This window comes from Ips typographus, linkage group LG2, assembly GCF_016097725.1.
Source record: "Ips typographus isolate SLU linkage group LG2, UJ_Ityp_2.0, whole genome shotgun sequence".
In the NCBI taxonomy this organism is placed as follows: Eukaryota; Metazoa; Arthropoda; class Insecta; order Coleoptera; family Curculionidae; genus Ips; species Ips typographus.
In genome coordinates, this window is record NC_138423.1 from 20816804 (window position 1) to 20833178 (window position 16375).

Sequence of the window (16375 nt, forward strand, 5' to 3'; positions counted from 1 at the left end):
GAGTCGTTTTTCGGCAAAGAAATTAGGTTTTCAAAGGATGCGTTGTCCAATCATTTGATTAGCGTGCAAAGTATAACTTTTTGACCATATTTAGATCTTTTGCAACACTTCTAAAACTTTCTAAATGCAACAAGACTGTTTTCGATAGTTTAGAACAATTGTACAACTTTCTGATCATATTTTACAATTTGCACAGTTTTAGACCGTTTCGAACATTTTTAGGATTTTGTGATAATGTTTAATGAAATTCAACACATTTTTTAGGGTTTTGACTGTGACAATACAGGTTAAAAAAAGTCACAGCCTAAACTACACTTTTACTTGGCTTAATTTACGAGGATGCAATTATATAGGTTTTAGCTTATCTTTCTAGTCACTGATTTGTATCAAATAAATTTTGACTTTAGCGACTTAATAATAACTAAATAATACAATACACACAAATCATGTCAATAAAGTCGAAACTAGCTTGAAGCAGGTCAGTATATTAACGTGTTTAACCTTAAAAATAAGTGAGAATAGTGATAGACCTTACTAAAATCAAATTTATGAAAACTTTCTAAATCAGAGTTGTAGATCGTATTTTTTGCTATCACACTTTGTATTATAAATAATAGCTACGCCACTGTGTTCACTAAAATTTAACGAAAAAAAAAATCCATTTTATAACCACCTGCACCTTTGATGGGATTATCATGTTCGGTCTCAAAAATACCGAGAAGGGCTTTATGGGGCTTTAAAGAGTTTTTTTCTCGAGCTAGAGAGAATTTACATTGGGATTTGTCCCGGAAAAATTGTCTTATTTATCTATTTGGCGTGGGTTTGAATGAGATATGTACCTGTCGTCAAAGGTAATCTAGGCTATTGTGTTTTTATCTCGCTCTACAAGTTTGGGATTTTATTGAGCGCATTTTTTAAATAGTTTACCGAGTACAAGTCAACTGAAATTACAATAATTAAAGTTCAGTGTCAATTGGAAAATTGCTCAATTTAATGACTCATCTAAATAGAAAGGGTCTTATGACAAATTTGAAATCGATGCAAACCCTAACCACATGCTTAATGGAAAATCCCTGAAGGTGACTAATAGTGTATTTTAATGAGGTTTGTTCTAATTATGTATTCTTTACATAACCAGTTTGTGTCCACGCATTTCTCACTGCAAAATAAATGGAAAAATGTAGATAATTGTTTCAAAGTTGATAATGTTTTGTTCTAGTTTGAAACTGTGCAATTTATCTAGCTTTGCTTTTGCTATTACGAAACATGCATTTAACAGTGCAAACAATGACAATAGTATGCAATATCAGTTGAATTTGCTTTGAAAACTGTTATTCTAACGGCCCTAGTTTAGTTTCCAGTTTGGGTTTCTCTAAATTTGGACAGTAGACGTATTTGCGGACATTTTACTACTTGAATGAGTTCTCCAAAACGTCACATATTTACTACATTACATTGTTGCGTTATCCTATTTTTTCATTTACCTTACTTCAACTTCAATTTAAAACGTTAGCTTGAGTTACGTCCCCACGAAATAGCTTAGTTTATGAGAATGTAACATTTTACTTAGTATTAGAGTTATGCTTAAACGGACATCTCATGAATCTGTTCTCATGGGAACCGCTGAATATTCATTTTTTTCTAAATATTACCTAATTACATACATTAAGTTAATTGTTTGTAAGCAGTCTTTCAATAAACAGGTAACATTTCTTTAAAATCGAGTTTCAATATCTTGAAACAAAACTCTTGTTGCATTTTGGTCCAAACACAATAAACCATTAAAATTATATGAATAAATGTGTTGAAACTTTATAACAGTGTAAACACAAATAAAAAAATTACCTTTTAAAATATTTTATTATTCTTACAAACTAAACTTAAGCAACTAATAATACATAATCGTTCTATAGTCCTAAAAAATAAATAATTTTCTTTATACATACATAATTGCACATTATTTTTGGTACTTGTGCACACCAATATTTTGCGGCATTCACCAATTTTGTACTTCCAAATAAATTTTCTTTAACTGTTTTAAACTTTAAAGGAGAAAAATATTCAACATTACACGAAAAACGTTCAATATTTTTCTTCACAATTTTTTGAGTTTATAGATAAGTTTACCTCCTTTCTTTCTTCTCTTTTAATCCAGGGAAGAATGCTTCGATAGGTAAAATTGGATCGTCCGTGGATAAAGTGAAATGATTTGGTATGCTTCTGCTTGTAGGTGCGACAGCATTGAACGCTCCTGGTTTGTCGTAGTCTTTAAATGAAGATGTCAAATCTGACACTCTTTGAGACAATGTGTAGTCATCGCTTTTCAACACGTCTTCAGTTATGTTACTCTCTTCAACTGAAATTTCAGTGGAAATATCGTTGCTTGTATCTTCTTCCTCCATGGTGTTTTCAACTTCTTCAGCGTTTTCAACCATTTGTTCGGTGGTGGTTGGGAGTATTAACTCAGTGGTAGCCGATTCTGCTACATCATCATCATCTTTCATTTCTTCCGGTTGAGTTTCGTTTTTTCGTAACTTTTCCTGGATCCTTTCCTTTAAACTTGGATATCCGCTTCGTCTTCTGGCCGAAAATAAGTTGGGTCTTATTGAAATTTTAGTGGCTGATGTGGTAGTTTCTGCTGGTTGTTTAGTACGCCCAAATGGCCTTAATCGTGTATTTACTGCTTTAATCGCTTTTTCAGTTATAATCCCACTATTTTCTGTGGTTGTGATTTGTTCGTGTCTTGGTTGTTTGGGGCTGAATCTCGACCTGATGGTGGTAGTAATCTCATCAGTAATGTCCTCATCAATTCGGCTGCTGGCTGTTGTAGGTCTGGTTCTCAATCTGTTAGGGAACCTAAACCTGGCATTATTATTTTCTTGTGGTTGTCTTGTAGTCGTTGAGGGTGTTGTTGATGTTTGCAGTCTTTGTCTGTATTCTTTCACACTAAACCTAGGTCGATTAGGTGAATCAAACTTTGTAGGTCTGCGCAGCCTAGTAGATCTGACTGTGGAAGGAATTTCTGAAGTTGTGGTTGGTACAGGAGTGGTAGACATAACCTCCTGTTGAGGTTGAGTGGTGTAATCAACTTCGTTTTCAGGTAAATGGAACCTGGTGTTTATGTCTTGCTCTGGTTCGGTGGTTGCCAGGTAACGCACTCTTTCAGTGGTGGTAACTTCTTCAATGAAAGGTCTAGTTTCTGGTCTGATTGGCTGGGCTGGAGTTACTTCAGGCTGGTATCTTTGAAATTCCTCTGATTGTATGGAAGTTTCTTGGGAGTATTGTTGGTCTGATGATGGTTCGGTCGATTCTTCGTATCCTTTGTATCCGGGACGTAATCTTTTGCGTTGAACTGTATCGATTTCGATTCGTTCGGTGGTGCGTTCTCTGTTTCTGAGCGAGTATCTTCCGGAAACTGTTAAGGAAGGAAAATATGAGTATTACACTAACAATTCGGTATTGGAAATGAAACACAACAACATTTACCTCTTTGTCTACTAAAATTTTCTTCCTCAATTGGTTTAGCTTCCTCCTCTTCTTGTACCTGAGGTCTGGGCCTCCTTCTTCTTGGTTTTTCTTCTTCCACCACCTCTTGAGACCTCATCGATTCGTAAGTTTGGATTACCATGGGTTCCTCGGTGGTTGTTGTGGTGGTCAATGGTCTTTTCGGTCTTGGTCGTCTGCGATTGGTAATTCTTGATCTGGTGGGGTCTCTCGTTGATGTAGCTTGTGTGGGTTGGGTCGGTGGTGGTTGTTTGTGGATTGGTCGCCTGGTTCTGTTATCTTTCATTTCTTTTTGTGTGGTCGAAATTTCGTTTGAGATCTCTCCATTTTCTTGTAGCGGCAATGGAGAATTCGTGTTACCTGATTTTAAACTTTAAAATCACTTTAATTACTTAGGAATTTGATATTACCTTCAGATTGGGACTCTGGGTTTCCAAGAATTGGATAATGGGTGGACACCTCTTTAATGTCAAAGAATAGTGGTGATTCTTTAAGAGCGTCGTTCCGGTATTTGTTCATTTTATTAGAGACTTGTGTGAACACAGTTGCGGCTTCGTCTTGTGTAGGGGATGTGGGCAAAATCACATTTTCCGGCTTGTAAGGAGTAGGCAAGAAAGGAGAAACACTAAGATCCACAATGGGAGACTGAAATACCGGAGGTCCTGCTGTTGATTGGAATAGTAGACCTGGTCGGGCATTTGCTGAAGCCTGTCGCTGACTTTGGAACTGTAAAAAGGCATCTTGTGGACGGAATTGGTATTGTTGTGAGGGAGTATCAAGCCATTTTCCTTCAGTAACCTACAAAGTTGTTTGTTAAACTAGTGTTAAAAAGCACTAATAAAGGGCTTACTTCGTATGTTAGAGTACTAGGGGCACTGGAGGGTCGTGCTTTAGCAAAGTCATAGTCCACGTATCCAATAGGATAACTGTTTCGTCCAGGAACAATCCCAAAGGCGCTAGGTGCCACATTGTGAGAGTACTGTTTCAAGTTTTCCTTGGTTACTTGCACGTCAAGAGCTTGTTCTTTGACTTTTTGAGGTTTTTGCTGTTGTGTTGAGTAATCAAAAGTGGGCGATACCTTAAAACCATCCAATTTAATTTGTCTTGTATTCCACTAGTCAAAGTCAAAAACGTATAACGTGGATTTTACTGGACAACCTTAAGTTGGTTTTCAGAAAGAGTAAGAGGAAATTAGATTGTCTCTCTAATTTTCAAATAAAGGTACAGAGATTGGTAAATGTCTGTCACAGAGATTGCATAACATTAGACAAATTGGTGACCATTACCTAATCACCAGTTGCAAGATTATAATTAGGTTATTTAATTTGCACATTGTAGTTTGCTTGTGTTATTTTTAATTAAACTACAATTAGATATCACTAGGTTTTTTTTTTAAATAAACGACACTCACCTGAGGCAAATATTGATTAGGCCTGGCTCCAAACTGTGGTACATGCGAGGAAGCATCAGTAGCCGGTCCTTCTTTGAATGCGTACAATGAAATTTTCGTGTCCTTGTTGCTCTTTTGCGGGTTTCTGGCCCTATTAGGTGGTGGTACTAAGTTCCTGGTGAACTCATCATTCTGCAAAGGTTTAGCCACAAAGAACGTTGGTCTTTGTAGGATGTTGTCGCCCCCAACAACTGGAAATCTGGCTAATTCTAGATGGGCTGCCTGTTGTGTGATACCAAAGTTGTTGGCAAAGGCAAAACCTTGAGCTTCACGAGTTTTGAGGTTGCTTTGAGGTAATGTTTTAAAGTAGTAAGAACCACCTGTAAGTTTTGTTTGTGTTAATGTGCTAAAAAAAGTAGTTACCAACCTACCAGTGTGTCCAGGTGGATTTACGTAAACCTCACTTCGAGTGCTGTGAGCAACCATTTGTCCTCTAGCGGGTTTCTTTGGTTTGCTTTGCACTATAACAGGTTTCTTTGCTTGTGGTGACTTTTTGTATGTTTGGCTAGGACCAGTTGGAACAAAGTACTGACTTGGACCTTTCTGACTTTGATACTTGGTTTTTGTGCCTGGAGAAATAGTTCTTACTGCTTGTAGCAAGGGAATAGGGTTTTATTACCTATACTAGGTTTTCTTCCATTCTTATGATACGACGTGGGTGTATGGGGTTTTTGGTTGTAAGGAGACAAAGTGGTTTCTGAATCGTAAACTCTGTGGGTACTGGACAGTTGCGTGTTATCCGATTCCGGGTGCCTTCTGTTGCCAACGATTGGTCTCCAACCATCCGAAGACATCGATATCGCCTCCTAGACAACTCATTATAGGTTATTAAACAATTACGAGTAGAAAACCGGCTAATTTATTGCAGAAACAACTGAAATCATTTTAAGTGCAAGTATATTAAGATCACCAGTTAGCAGAACCAGTTGGAAAATGGGGTTAATAGCACTCGTACCTGCATCTGTTGAGCGGCCAGTGTTGCCTGGGCGAATACAGCCGCAACTGTAAAAAAAGTGAAATTACTTTAGGTACATGAAAAAACAGAAACGAAAACAAATCTCGCCTGAATTCGATTAGATTCACTTCCTCGATAGGCTAACATTATTATTTTCATTAAGGAAACAAACGCCATTAATTCGTCCTTTTTAAGATGAGTGTCGGGCAGAACCATGAGAACCGCTTTTGCACAAACCGTCCTTTCTCTTCCTTTTAATTATTATTAAATTTGGTATTGTTTCTTAAAAAAAAAGCGTAACCTGCGTGGGTAAACGTTTGCTACAATTTTGCGGAATCTGTTGCGTAATGTCACCCTTACGCAACAGTTTCAGCGATTGCTTTACTTGATAATGCGCGGGTTGGGTGGTATTACCCATGTTATAAGCTGGCAATAAAGACATAGCTAAGAATTTCCAAATGATGAATGTGTGCATGGTTATGTAAAACATTTTTAATGATAAATTATTGTTTGCAATTAATAACAAAGTATTAGATCAGTATTATGGAACTATTTCATTTATTTATAAAATATTCAAATTAGTTTGTGTTGCGTCTGAAAGTAAGTACGTAGTTTGATTTGATTAAAATGGGGTTATGTCTATCATTTTTACCAAGTTGCGCCTGTCAATCATATATTATTCTGATGAGTTAAAAGCTTGCTTTGATGGCTTTGTCATTAAGTGTCAACGGTCAATTCTGCTCCATAAAAGCTCTGAAATATGACCAATTCAGGTTAAAATTGATTAACTAGATTGTGTACCTCCATAAGTAGGGTTCTGAGATATTTTTTAAGCAAAATGGCGTATTTGACATATAGCATAATTTATAATAAAAGTGATATTATTCTAAATCCGTCCCGTAAAGCTATAAAACTAGTAAATATACGTGAAATACAGACAAATAAGCTCAAAGTAATTCATAGTATTTTACACCTCCATGAGTGGAATTTTGAATGTTTCTAGAGCCAAAAATGCAGGGATGTAAAATTTCCGAAAAATTAAATTTATGAAAATTTTTCCAGAAAATGTTCGGTAATTTTTCATGAAAAATTCAAAAATAATTAGTTTTTTACATTTTTTGTACTATTTTATAACTTGTTGTTCACTTGAAATTTTTTGACAATTCTAGTTTTTAATTTTTCAAAAGTCAAACGGTGCGTGGTACCAAAAAAGTGTATAGAAGGTGAAAGTTGCATCCCATCGGTGATAAAAACCTCAGATTTCTAACCTGAAAAGTTTCCGAGATATTGAGCAAAATCTGAAAAAAACGAAAGTCAACTTTGACGCCCTTTAGCGGCTAAACGAGGCAACTTAGCCGTGCCCGCTCAAAGTCACGTGATAGCCCCATTCATTAGCTTTATTTTGTTATACTGTGTGTTTATACATGGTGTTGCAAATAAGCGAGTTATGGACGATTTTCTGGAAAAGTGGACCAAAATTTTGCTCAAATTGGAAATTTCTGCTTTCGACGATGGTGGACAAAGTAAGGCTGCTAGAGAAAAAACAATTGAATATCGATACAAACATTTTACATCAATTAAGCCTATAATTTGACGTAAATTCCAAAAATCGAATAAAAAATTATAAATTTGGTTTGTTGCTCAAATTTGAGACACCCTGTATACTTACTAATGGATTATCTAGGAATAAAGTACATGCAAATATTTACAAAATTCATATTTGGTATTTTTCTTTTAAAAAATGAAAATTAATCAAGTTACCAGGATGTTAAAAATTCATTAAATCACCCTGTAACTACTCAAATGTATTGTCAATAACTCGATTATTCTGACAATTCTAGGGTGGTTCAATATACCAATTTGTAGCCCTTTAAATTCTCTTTTGACCACCCTGTATAGCGTTTTTACCTAAAACGTCGAAAAACTGAGTTATTTACTGTTAAAACTGAGTTGTTTGTTGTAAAGTTTGATTTTGACAGTTTTTACTGTGACAGCCCATATCTGTGTTATTTTGACAGTTACAGGATGGTTCAATATAGCAATTTGTAACCCTTGAAATTGTCTTTTGATCACCCTGTATACTATATATATAGTAGAAATGTCACGCTACCGAAAGATTGAAGCTTTTATACCGGGAATGTGTTGTCCAGAAAGGAGAACATACAGAACATCTCTTCAATTAAATCAGATTACTATACTTTTAATCATTACCTTAAGATGTCTGAAATTGTCTCATTAGAATGCACGATAAGTTTGACATTAACAATGACAAGTTTGACAGCTGTTTTCCCTATCAAGGAAAATTTTCATTTAAGCATAAAGTAATTTTCCGGTAATCCAAAAATGAAAATGTTCCGACCCAAAAATTACCGATTTTACATTTCTGCAAAAATGTCTCTGTCACATATTATATTTGTTTGTGATTATTAAGCTTCATCTGCTCCATGAAGGTACAAAACTATGAAGAAATGATGAGTGAAGAATGGTATAATTCCATTTTAGTTATAATTTTTTTTGTCGCAAGCCTTAGATAGTTTCCCAAATCCAGTATCTCGCGTTCTTAATTGGCCACCCTGTACATAAGTATTTTGTTCAAAAATAATAATACCAAAATCGAATTTTGATGTGCCGTTGTTTGTTAATACGTGTACAGGATGTTTGATTTTTGACAGACATTAACTCTTGACATAATTAGAAAAAGGAGTAGCTTTTTTAATTTTTAACAAGTTTTGAGATTATAGTTTAACTTATTTCAATGGTTTATTATATTTCTAGTCAATAACAGCTTTTACTTACGAATTTATAAGTAATTTATGATCCATTACTTACGAAAGTAAAAAAATGAATTTTCTTCGTTTTTTGACAGTTGTTTCCTTTTACTTTCTGCAAGTACAAATTCAAACTAAACTGCTAACCAATTAAAATAAATTGTGCGAATTTTGAATCATTCATCATTTCAGTTTGCAAAATATTTTTATATATGATTATAAAAAGGTTGAATTTAAAAAAAATTTGATGTTTTGAGTTAAGTGTTCTGAATATTTAACACTCTGTATAAGAATTTGACAGTAATATGTATCATCTCTTCATCTAAAAATATTGAGGTTATACTAATTTTTCGAGATGCAAGATAAATTTCTGATAAAGTTAATTTTTCCATAAAATGTGGATTTTTTATATTCATTTAGATAAAAACTTTCATAAGACAGAATTCATTGTTTTCACAATTAGACAATGATTTTGTAAAAAATATATTTTTCTTAAATTATGTTGAACAATAGCTAAAAATCAGTACTTACCATAAAACCAGAACCTCCATCGCCCTGGCGGCATCTTCTGCAAAAAAAAACAGATATTAACATTTAATTAAAAGTCAGTGTTGTTAAGAATCTAGTTAGGTTTTGACAAAAAACTGATTATTAGAACGTGACATTGAACAAATATGCTTGATGAGGGATTTTCCAGTTGTGACACTCGAAACTCATCAATTTTCGCGGCTTTCTATACCCAAAAACACGCTTCAATAGCGTCGCATGAATGAAAGCAGAAAGCATGTCAACGATACAGTTTTAAATTGGCGCTGTAAGTGCGTTTGGTCACGATAGAAGAAATAGCGATCCGGGATTTTACTTTCTGTAAAAAAATTTCGAATTTGGTTCAAGGTTTCGTAGAACCGGTAAGAAAATGGCGCTTTGGAAAGGAAATTCCTTGAATGCTTGGTCTGATAACATCTCATGTTTCTATTTACAACATTTCCATAATGTATGCAACCAGTTTGACACTCTTTTGAACCAGTCAGGAAGATTCAATTTTTGTTACAGGAGGTAAACTTCTTGTTGCATAAAACTTAATGTTAGGTATTTGTTGATTATTGTTTTCCGGCCGTTTCTTCCTATATTTGTATTTTTGTTATATCATCGAGTGAAACTCCGGCACCATACTGATTTAATAGCTCACTATGTTTTCTTTTTTCCTTTACTTTATGGACATTTTCTATAACAAATTCATATCGTGCTAAGGAAGTTCAGCCATGCGATAACTTTGATTGGCTACGAGTGAAAATCTAATTCAATTCAAACGCATTTTTTCCGATGGTAAAGTAACGAGAGCAATTTTAAGGCTACTTTAATTAATTTTTTCCCAGTTTGTGACTATTTAGTGGTCTGAGCGTTAAGAAGTTAACCGTGACAAATTCGATTTGTATGCAATTCGCTAAACGACAGTGAAACTGTCGAAAGTCAAGTTCAAAGGCGTAGAAAAAGGAATGTGGAACGGTTTTTTTAATTATGCTGATTAGGCGTGTAATATTCATGACTTCTTCAATTTCGATATCAAAAAAAGTCAGTTTTTTAGAGAAAACAATATCTTTACTATATTAAAAGTTTGAAAGTTTGCCAAGCATAATTTATTCTGTCTCTTCACTTTTTTTAGTAAAAATCTGTCAAGTAGCAAAAGTTTAATTTGCTTTTAGTTTCTAGTAAATATGTTGTTGAAGAATTGCTGTCATGTCAAAAGTACCTACAATAACTTAGATTAAAATGATAATTACAAAGTGAATTGTTACTAAGACTTTTTATACAGGGTGGCTCAACGGAGCTTTTTTACATATGAGCAGGTTAATCAAAAACGCCATTATAGCTTGAATGAACCGTTATTTATATTCATTTAACCGTAAGTATCTTAGCAAAAGCCTTACTATTTTGGTATAAGAACCTGATATACCACGTGACAAATGTTTTCGTCAATATGTTTTAAAACATAGAGATTTCTATTTACAAAAAAAATAGTTTACCTCATCATTACTACAGTTTAAAACCATTCTTGAAAGGTTTAAGACACTTGTGGAGGCCTCTGACATTTTTAGAAGGTTCTCAATAACATTTTGACGTCTAGAGAACTTTCAAAATGGTCCTAGAGGCCTCTGGCCATTTAAAACAGTTCTGGAATGTTTAAGACAGTTATAGAGCGCTCTGGAACTTTTCAGAAAATTCTCATTAGCATTTAGAGGCCTTTGGTACATTCAAAACGGTTCTAGAGACCTCTAACAATTTAAACAAGTCTGAGAAGGCTTAAGACACTTGTAGAAGCTTCTGGCACTTTTTAGAAGACTGTAAGTAGCATTTAGAGGTCTCTGGTACATTTGAAATGGTCCTAGAGGCTTTGAGAAAGTTTAAGACAGTTGCAGAGGGTTCTGGAACTTTTCAGAAAGTTTTCAATAGCATTTAGAGGTCTTTGGTACATTCTAAACGGTCCTAGAGGCCTCTGAGAAGGTTTAAGACACTTTTAGAAGCTTCTGGCACTTTTTAGAAGGTTGTCAGTAGCATTTAGAGTTCTCTCTGGCACATTTAAAATGGTCCTACAGGTTTTGGGAAAGTTTAAGACAGTTGTAGAGGGCTCTGGAACTTTTCAGAAAATTCTTACTAGCATTTAGAGGCCTTATAGACACATTCAAAATGGCTCTAAAGACTTCTGACAATTTAAAACAAGTCTGGGATAGTTTAAGATACTTGTAGAAGCTTCTGGCACTTTTTAGAAGGTTGTCAATAACATTTAGAGGTCTCTGGCACATTTAAAATGGTCCTAGAGGTTTTAGGAAAGTTTAAGACAGTTGTAGAGGGCTCTGGAACTTTTCAGAAAGTTTTCAATAGCATTTAGAGGTCTTTGGTACATTCTAAACGGTCCTAGAGGAGTCTGAGAAGGTTTAAGACACTTGTAGAAGGTTTTGGCACTTTTTAGAAGGTTGTCAGTAGCATTTAGAGGTCTGTGGCACATTAAAATGGTCCTACAGGTTTTGGAAAAGTTTAAGACAGTTGTAGAGGGCTCTGGAACTTTTCAGAAAGTATTCAATAACATTCAGAGATCTTTGGTACATTCTAATCGGTCCTAAAAGCCTCTGAGAATGTTTAAGACACTTTTAGAAGCTTCTATCACTTTTTAGAAGGTTGTCCTTAGCATTTAGAGGTCTCTGGCACATTTAAAATGGTCCTAGAGGTTTTGTGAAAGTTTAAGACAGTTGCAGAGGGTTCTGGAACTTTTCAGAAAGTTTTCAATAGCATTTAGAGGTCTTTGGTACATTCTAAACAGTCCTAGAGGCCTCTGAGAAGGTTTAAGACACTTGTAGAAGCTTCTGGCACTTTTTAGAACACTTTAAGTAGCATTTAGAGGGATCTGGCACATTTGAAATGGTCCTAGAGGTTTTTGGGAAAGTTTAAGACAGTTGTAGATGGCTCTGGAACTTTTCAGAAAGTTTTCAATAGCATTTAGAGGTCTTTGGTACATTCTAAATAGTCCTAGAGGCCTCTGAGAAGGTTTAAGAAGCTTCTAGCACATTTTAGAAGATTGTCAGTAGCATTTAGAGGTCTCTGGCACATTTAAAATGGTTCTAGAAGTTTTGGAAAAGTTTAAGACAGTTGTAGAGGGCTCTGGAACTTTTCAGAAAGTATTCAATAACATTCAGAGATCTTTGGTACATTCTAAACGGTCCCAGAGGCCTCTGAGAATGTTTAAGACATTTTTAGAAGCTTCTGTCACTTTTTAGAAGGTTGTCCTTAGCATTTAGAGGTCTCTGGCACATTTAAAATGGTCTTAGAGGTTTTGGAAAAGTTTAAGACAGTTGTAGAGGGCTCTGGAACTTTTCAGAAAGTATTCAATAACATTCAGAGATCTTTGGTACATTCTAAACGGTCCCAGAGGCCTCTGAGAATGTTTAAGACATTTTTAGAAGCTTCTGTCACTTTTTAGAAGGTTGTCCTTAGCATTTAGAGGTCTCTGGCACATTTAAAATGGTCTTAGAGGTTTTGGAAAAGTTTAAGACAGTTGTAGAGGGCTCTGGAACTTTTCAGAAAGTTTGCAATGGCATTTAGAGGTCTTTGGTACATTCTAAACGATCCTAGAGGCTTCTGAGATTTAAGACACTTGTAGAAGTTTCTGGCACTTTTTGGAAGGTCAGAAGCATTTAGCATTTAGAGGTTTACTGCACTTTCAAAATGGCCCTAAAGATTTCTGGCAATTTAAATCATTTCTTGGAAGGTTCATGTTTAAACTCTGTAAAAGCCATAGTACATGATCAACCAATCAAAGTTTATATTAGAGAAAAATTAGCCATTTTCCCACTTAATCCATACAGGACCTCCTTAAACTACCTTAAAAATTGATATTTTTTTTTTGGAATGTCGTATACAAATAGCCCCCACAATGTGCCTCTAACTGCAGAGACTATAAGGAAATTTGCCGAGAACCTGTAAACAAGTCAAATAGGCAGAAACACTCTCCATTCAGGTTAATAACTCAAAAACTAATAGAGTTTGCCGTCAAAATAATATTACTTTTCATATAGGTACACATTATTTTGGTAAAATGCTAGTCTATGAGAACTTCTCTAGGAAATTTTTATTATTAAAGTTACTCTTGAAAAAAAAAACTAAATATTGCCTGTAAAATAAAATGATATATTTTAAGTAAAATATCATATTTCAATCAAAAACTATTTAACCGTAATTCCTGAATTATTAAACGTTTGATGTAGTAAACAACGTACGATTTCAATAAATAACATAAATTGTTTAATTCAACCTTCAATCGTACGAGTGTACAGTTAGTAAATGAAACGATCAACAACTTGTACGACAATTAGTAACGAACCTGTACGTGATTTACAATTTGAAATAGCGCGTGCGGGAATTCATTAAAAGCGAAAATCGAAATCAAAAGTGCTCCTGCATATTAAATTGAAAAAAGAAAATGGGTTAAGTGGTATAAAGTCTATTCGTATGCAAACAACACTGACCGCGAGGAATTTACACTTAATAATAATAATTACTATCTTCCATGTTAAATAACTAACTGTCATAAATAAAATGCATTTTTTTAAATTGTTGGAGTGTAGAAAAAACTTTAATTACTATTTTATCCTGCTACTTCCTTTTTTTAGCATAGTGGCCTACTTTTTTACAGATTTAAGAACTTTCCATTCAAAAAGTTACATTTGAGCAACTCTTTTGTATGCAAATTTGCATAATAAACTTGCAAAATCAGTACATGAAATCACACAATAACGGTGGCATAATTAATACCAAATTTCCTAATCACATCTTCACACACACGTTAAAGCCATCACCGAACTGAAATTTAAATTAAAAATTACCTTTAATTTTGTAAACAAAAAAATAATAAAATAAATCCGTTTAAACACCCGCGTCCAGTTAATGATAACTAACTAAACCAATTAAAACGATTGGTCAAAGTGGTTCCGCGGTACTTCTTGCAGCACGATATCTCGATCTGATCGCGGTTCGGCGACTAACGTTGACTTCTTGTCTTCAGCAGAACCTGACCGCGTGCAGTAAAGTTTCACACGGGGAAATCGCGATGGTAGTACCATACGGCAGTACCATCCGGGTCTATTGTGGTAGATGGTGGTCCACCAAATTTTTTGTTTTTGGTATTGCCAACCTATTTTTGGTTTGCACCAAAAATGCGTCAAAACTCGGAATGTAAACAATGTATGTAAGTCATGATTTCACTTACAATTTTTAAGCTTAAAAGTTTCGAGTCAAAAACAAGTCTTTGACTGTGATTTTGAAAGTTTTTTTTATACTTTCTAGTTTTTTAGCTAAAAACACTATACTATTGAGTCACGTGACAATTTTAAACAATCCGTTATTCTAAAATTTGAATTATAAGTTTAAGTGATTTGTTGCACCTAAATATCACTCTCAAATAGTTTCAATTATGCAGTTTTCAGGCTGAAAATCAAATGTTCAAACCGAGGATCCCACATATTTTTTGATTTTCATTGGGAAGGCAGTTTCAGTAACCGCTTTTAGGAGCACGTGACTAAAGTCTAAACAAAAACGCGTCATTTGACACATTTTGTTGATGCTTTTTTTGCTTTTTCCTTCGTTTTGTGCTTATTTACTGCTATTTTTGTATGGTTTAACCAGTTTTTTTCAAAACAAGCTTTTCAAGTTTTTAAAAATAAACTAAACTAATAACTTCTTTGACAAAAAATTGGTATATTGAGATATTGAAGGCTTCTGAACCACAAAAACATGTTGCAAAATGTATAAGAATCAATTTACAAATTTAAACTGACCAAAAAATTTCCAAATACTCCTGAAGTAGTCTAAAAAAATGTTCATTCACACACCAACACGTTCGTTCACATTCCAAAACCCTATAAAACCTCTAAAATGCCTTGCAAAGCTTACAAAGCAGCCTAGAACAGTCTAAACGCCTCCAAATCCTTTTCAATTTATCTAGAAACTCTCAAAAGCTTCCGTATGCTTCTAAAGCAGTTTAACAACTTCCAAAAGTTTCTAAAACCGTCTACAAGGTTTCAAATGTCTTAAAGGCAGTCCAGAATCTTCAAAGCTCTTTAAATTGCCCAAACACCTTCCAAATGCTCCTAAAGTAGTTTAAAAAGGTTTTAAAACACTACAGAAACAGTCTAAAGCCCTCAAAACAGGCTAGAAGCTTCCAACAGCTTTTAGAATACTTTAAAAGCTTCCAAATAATCTTCAACTAGTCTAGAAGCTCTCAAAAAAATTCAAGGCAGTCTAAAAGCTTCCGTATGCTTCTAAAGCAGTTAAAAGCTTCCAAAAGTTCAAATTCACATGTCTTAAAAGCAGTTCAGAATCTTCAATGCTCCTAAAGTAGTCTAAAAAGATTTCAAGACACTACAGATACTCCAAAATGTTTCTAAAGCAGTTGGAAGTCTTTCAAAATAGTCTAGAAGCTTCCAAAAGCTTTTAAAACACGCTAAAAGCTTCCAAATAATCTTTAACTAGTCTAGAAGCTCTCAAAAAATTTCAAGGCAGTCTAAAAGCTTCCGTATGCTTCTAAAGCAGTTAAGAGCTTTCAAAAGTTCAAATTCACATGTCTTAAAAGCAGTTCAGAATCTTCAATGCTCCTAAAGCAGTCTAAAAAGATTTCAAAACACTACAGAAACTCCAAAATGTTTCAAAAGCAGTTGGAAGTCTTTCAAAATAGTCTAGAAGCTTCCAAAAGCTTTTAGAACACTCTAAAAGCTTCCAAATAATCTTTAACTAGTCTAGAAGCTCTAAAAAAATTTCAAGGCAGTCTAAAAGCTTCCGTATGCTTCTAAAGCAGTTAAAAGCTTCCAAAAGTTCAAATTCACATGTCTTAAAAGCAGTCCAGAATCTTCAATGCTCCTTAAGTAGTCTAAAATGATTTCAAAACACTACAGAAACTCCAAAATGCTTCTCAAGCAATCTAAAGCGTTTTAAAACAGTCTAGAACCTTCCAAAAGCATTTAGAACAGTTTAAAAGATTCCAAATAATCTTCAACTAGTCTAGAAGCTCTCAAAAAATTTCAAGGCAGTCTAAAAGCTTCCGTATGCTTCTAACGCAGTTAAAAGCGTCCAAAAGTTCAAATTCACATATCTTAAAAGCAGTTCAGAATCTTCAATGCTCCTAAAGTAGTCTAAAAAGATTTCAAAACACTA

At 34.4% G+C, this 16375-nt stretch overlaps 1 protein-coding gene across 1 annotated transcript; it reads right to left on the reverse strand.

Moving 5' to 3' along the window:
* Window positions 1–1841: 1841 nt before the first annotated feature.
* LOC145724773 (uncharacterized) lies at window positions 1842–14215 on the reverse strand. Its single transcript, XM_081973198.1, has 10 exons — window positions 14053–14215; window positions 9209–9245; window positions 5910–5956; window positions 5574–5760; window positions 5326–5523; window positions 4916–5274; window positions 4355–4582; window positions 3915–4302; window positions 3487–3864; window positions 1842–3415 (listed from the first exon to the last, which is right to left on the reverse strand). The coding sequence occupies exons 2-10, from the start codon at window positions 9240–9242 to the stop codon at window positions 2124–2126; spliced, it is 3111 nt and encodes a 1036-aa protein (XP_081829324.1). The 5' UTR covers window positions 9243–9245; window positions 14053–14215; the 3' UTR covers window positions 1842–2123.
* Window positions 14216–16375: the final 2160 nt, after the last annotated feature.

Coding starts and splice junctions, on each gene's coding strand:
- LOC145724773 (XM_081973198.1), bottom strand. CDS start 9,242: ATGCCGCCAGGGCGATGGAGGTTCTGGTTTTATG. Junction 5,957..9,208: donor ATGGAGGTTCTGGTTTTATG/GTAAGTACTGAT, acceptor CTTTTTTTACAG/TTGCGGCTGTATTCGCCCAG. Junction 3,416..3,486: donor AAATTTTAGTAGACAAAGAG/GTAAATGTTGTT, acceptor CTTCCTTAACAG/TTTCCGGAAGATACTCGCTC.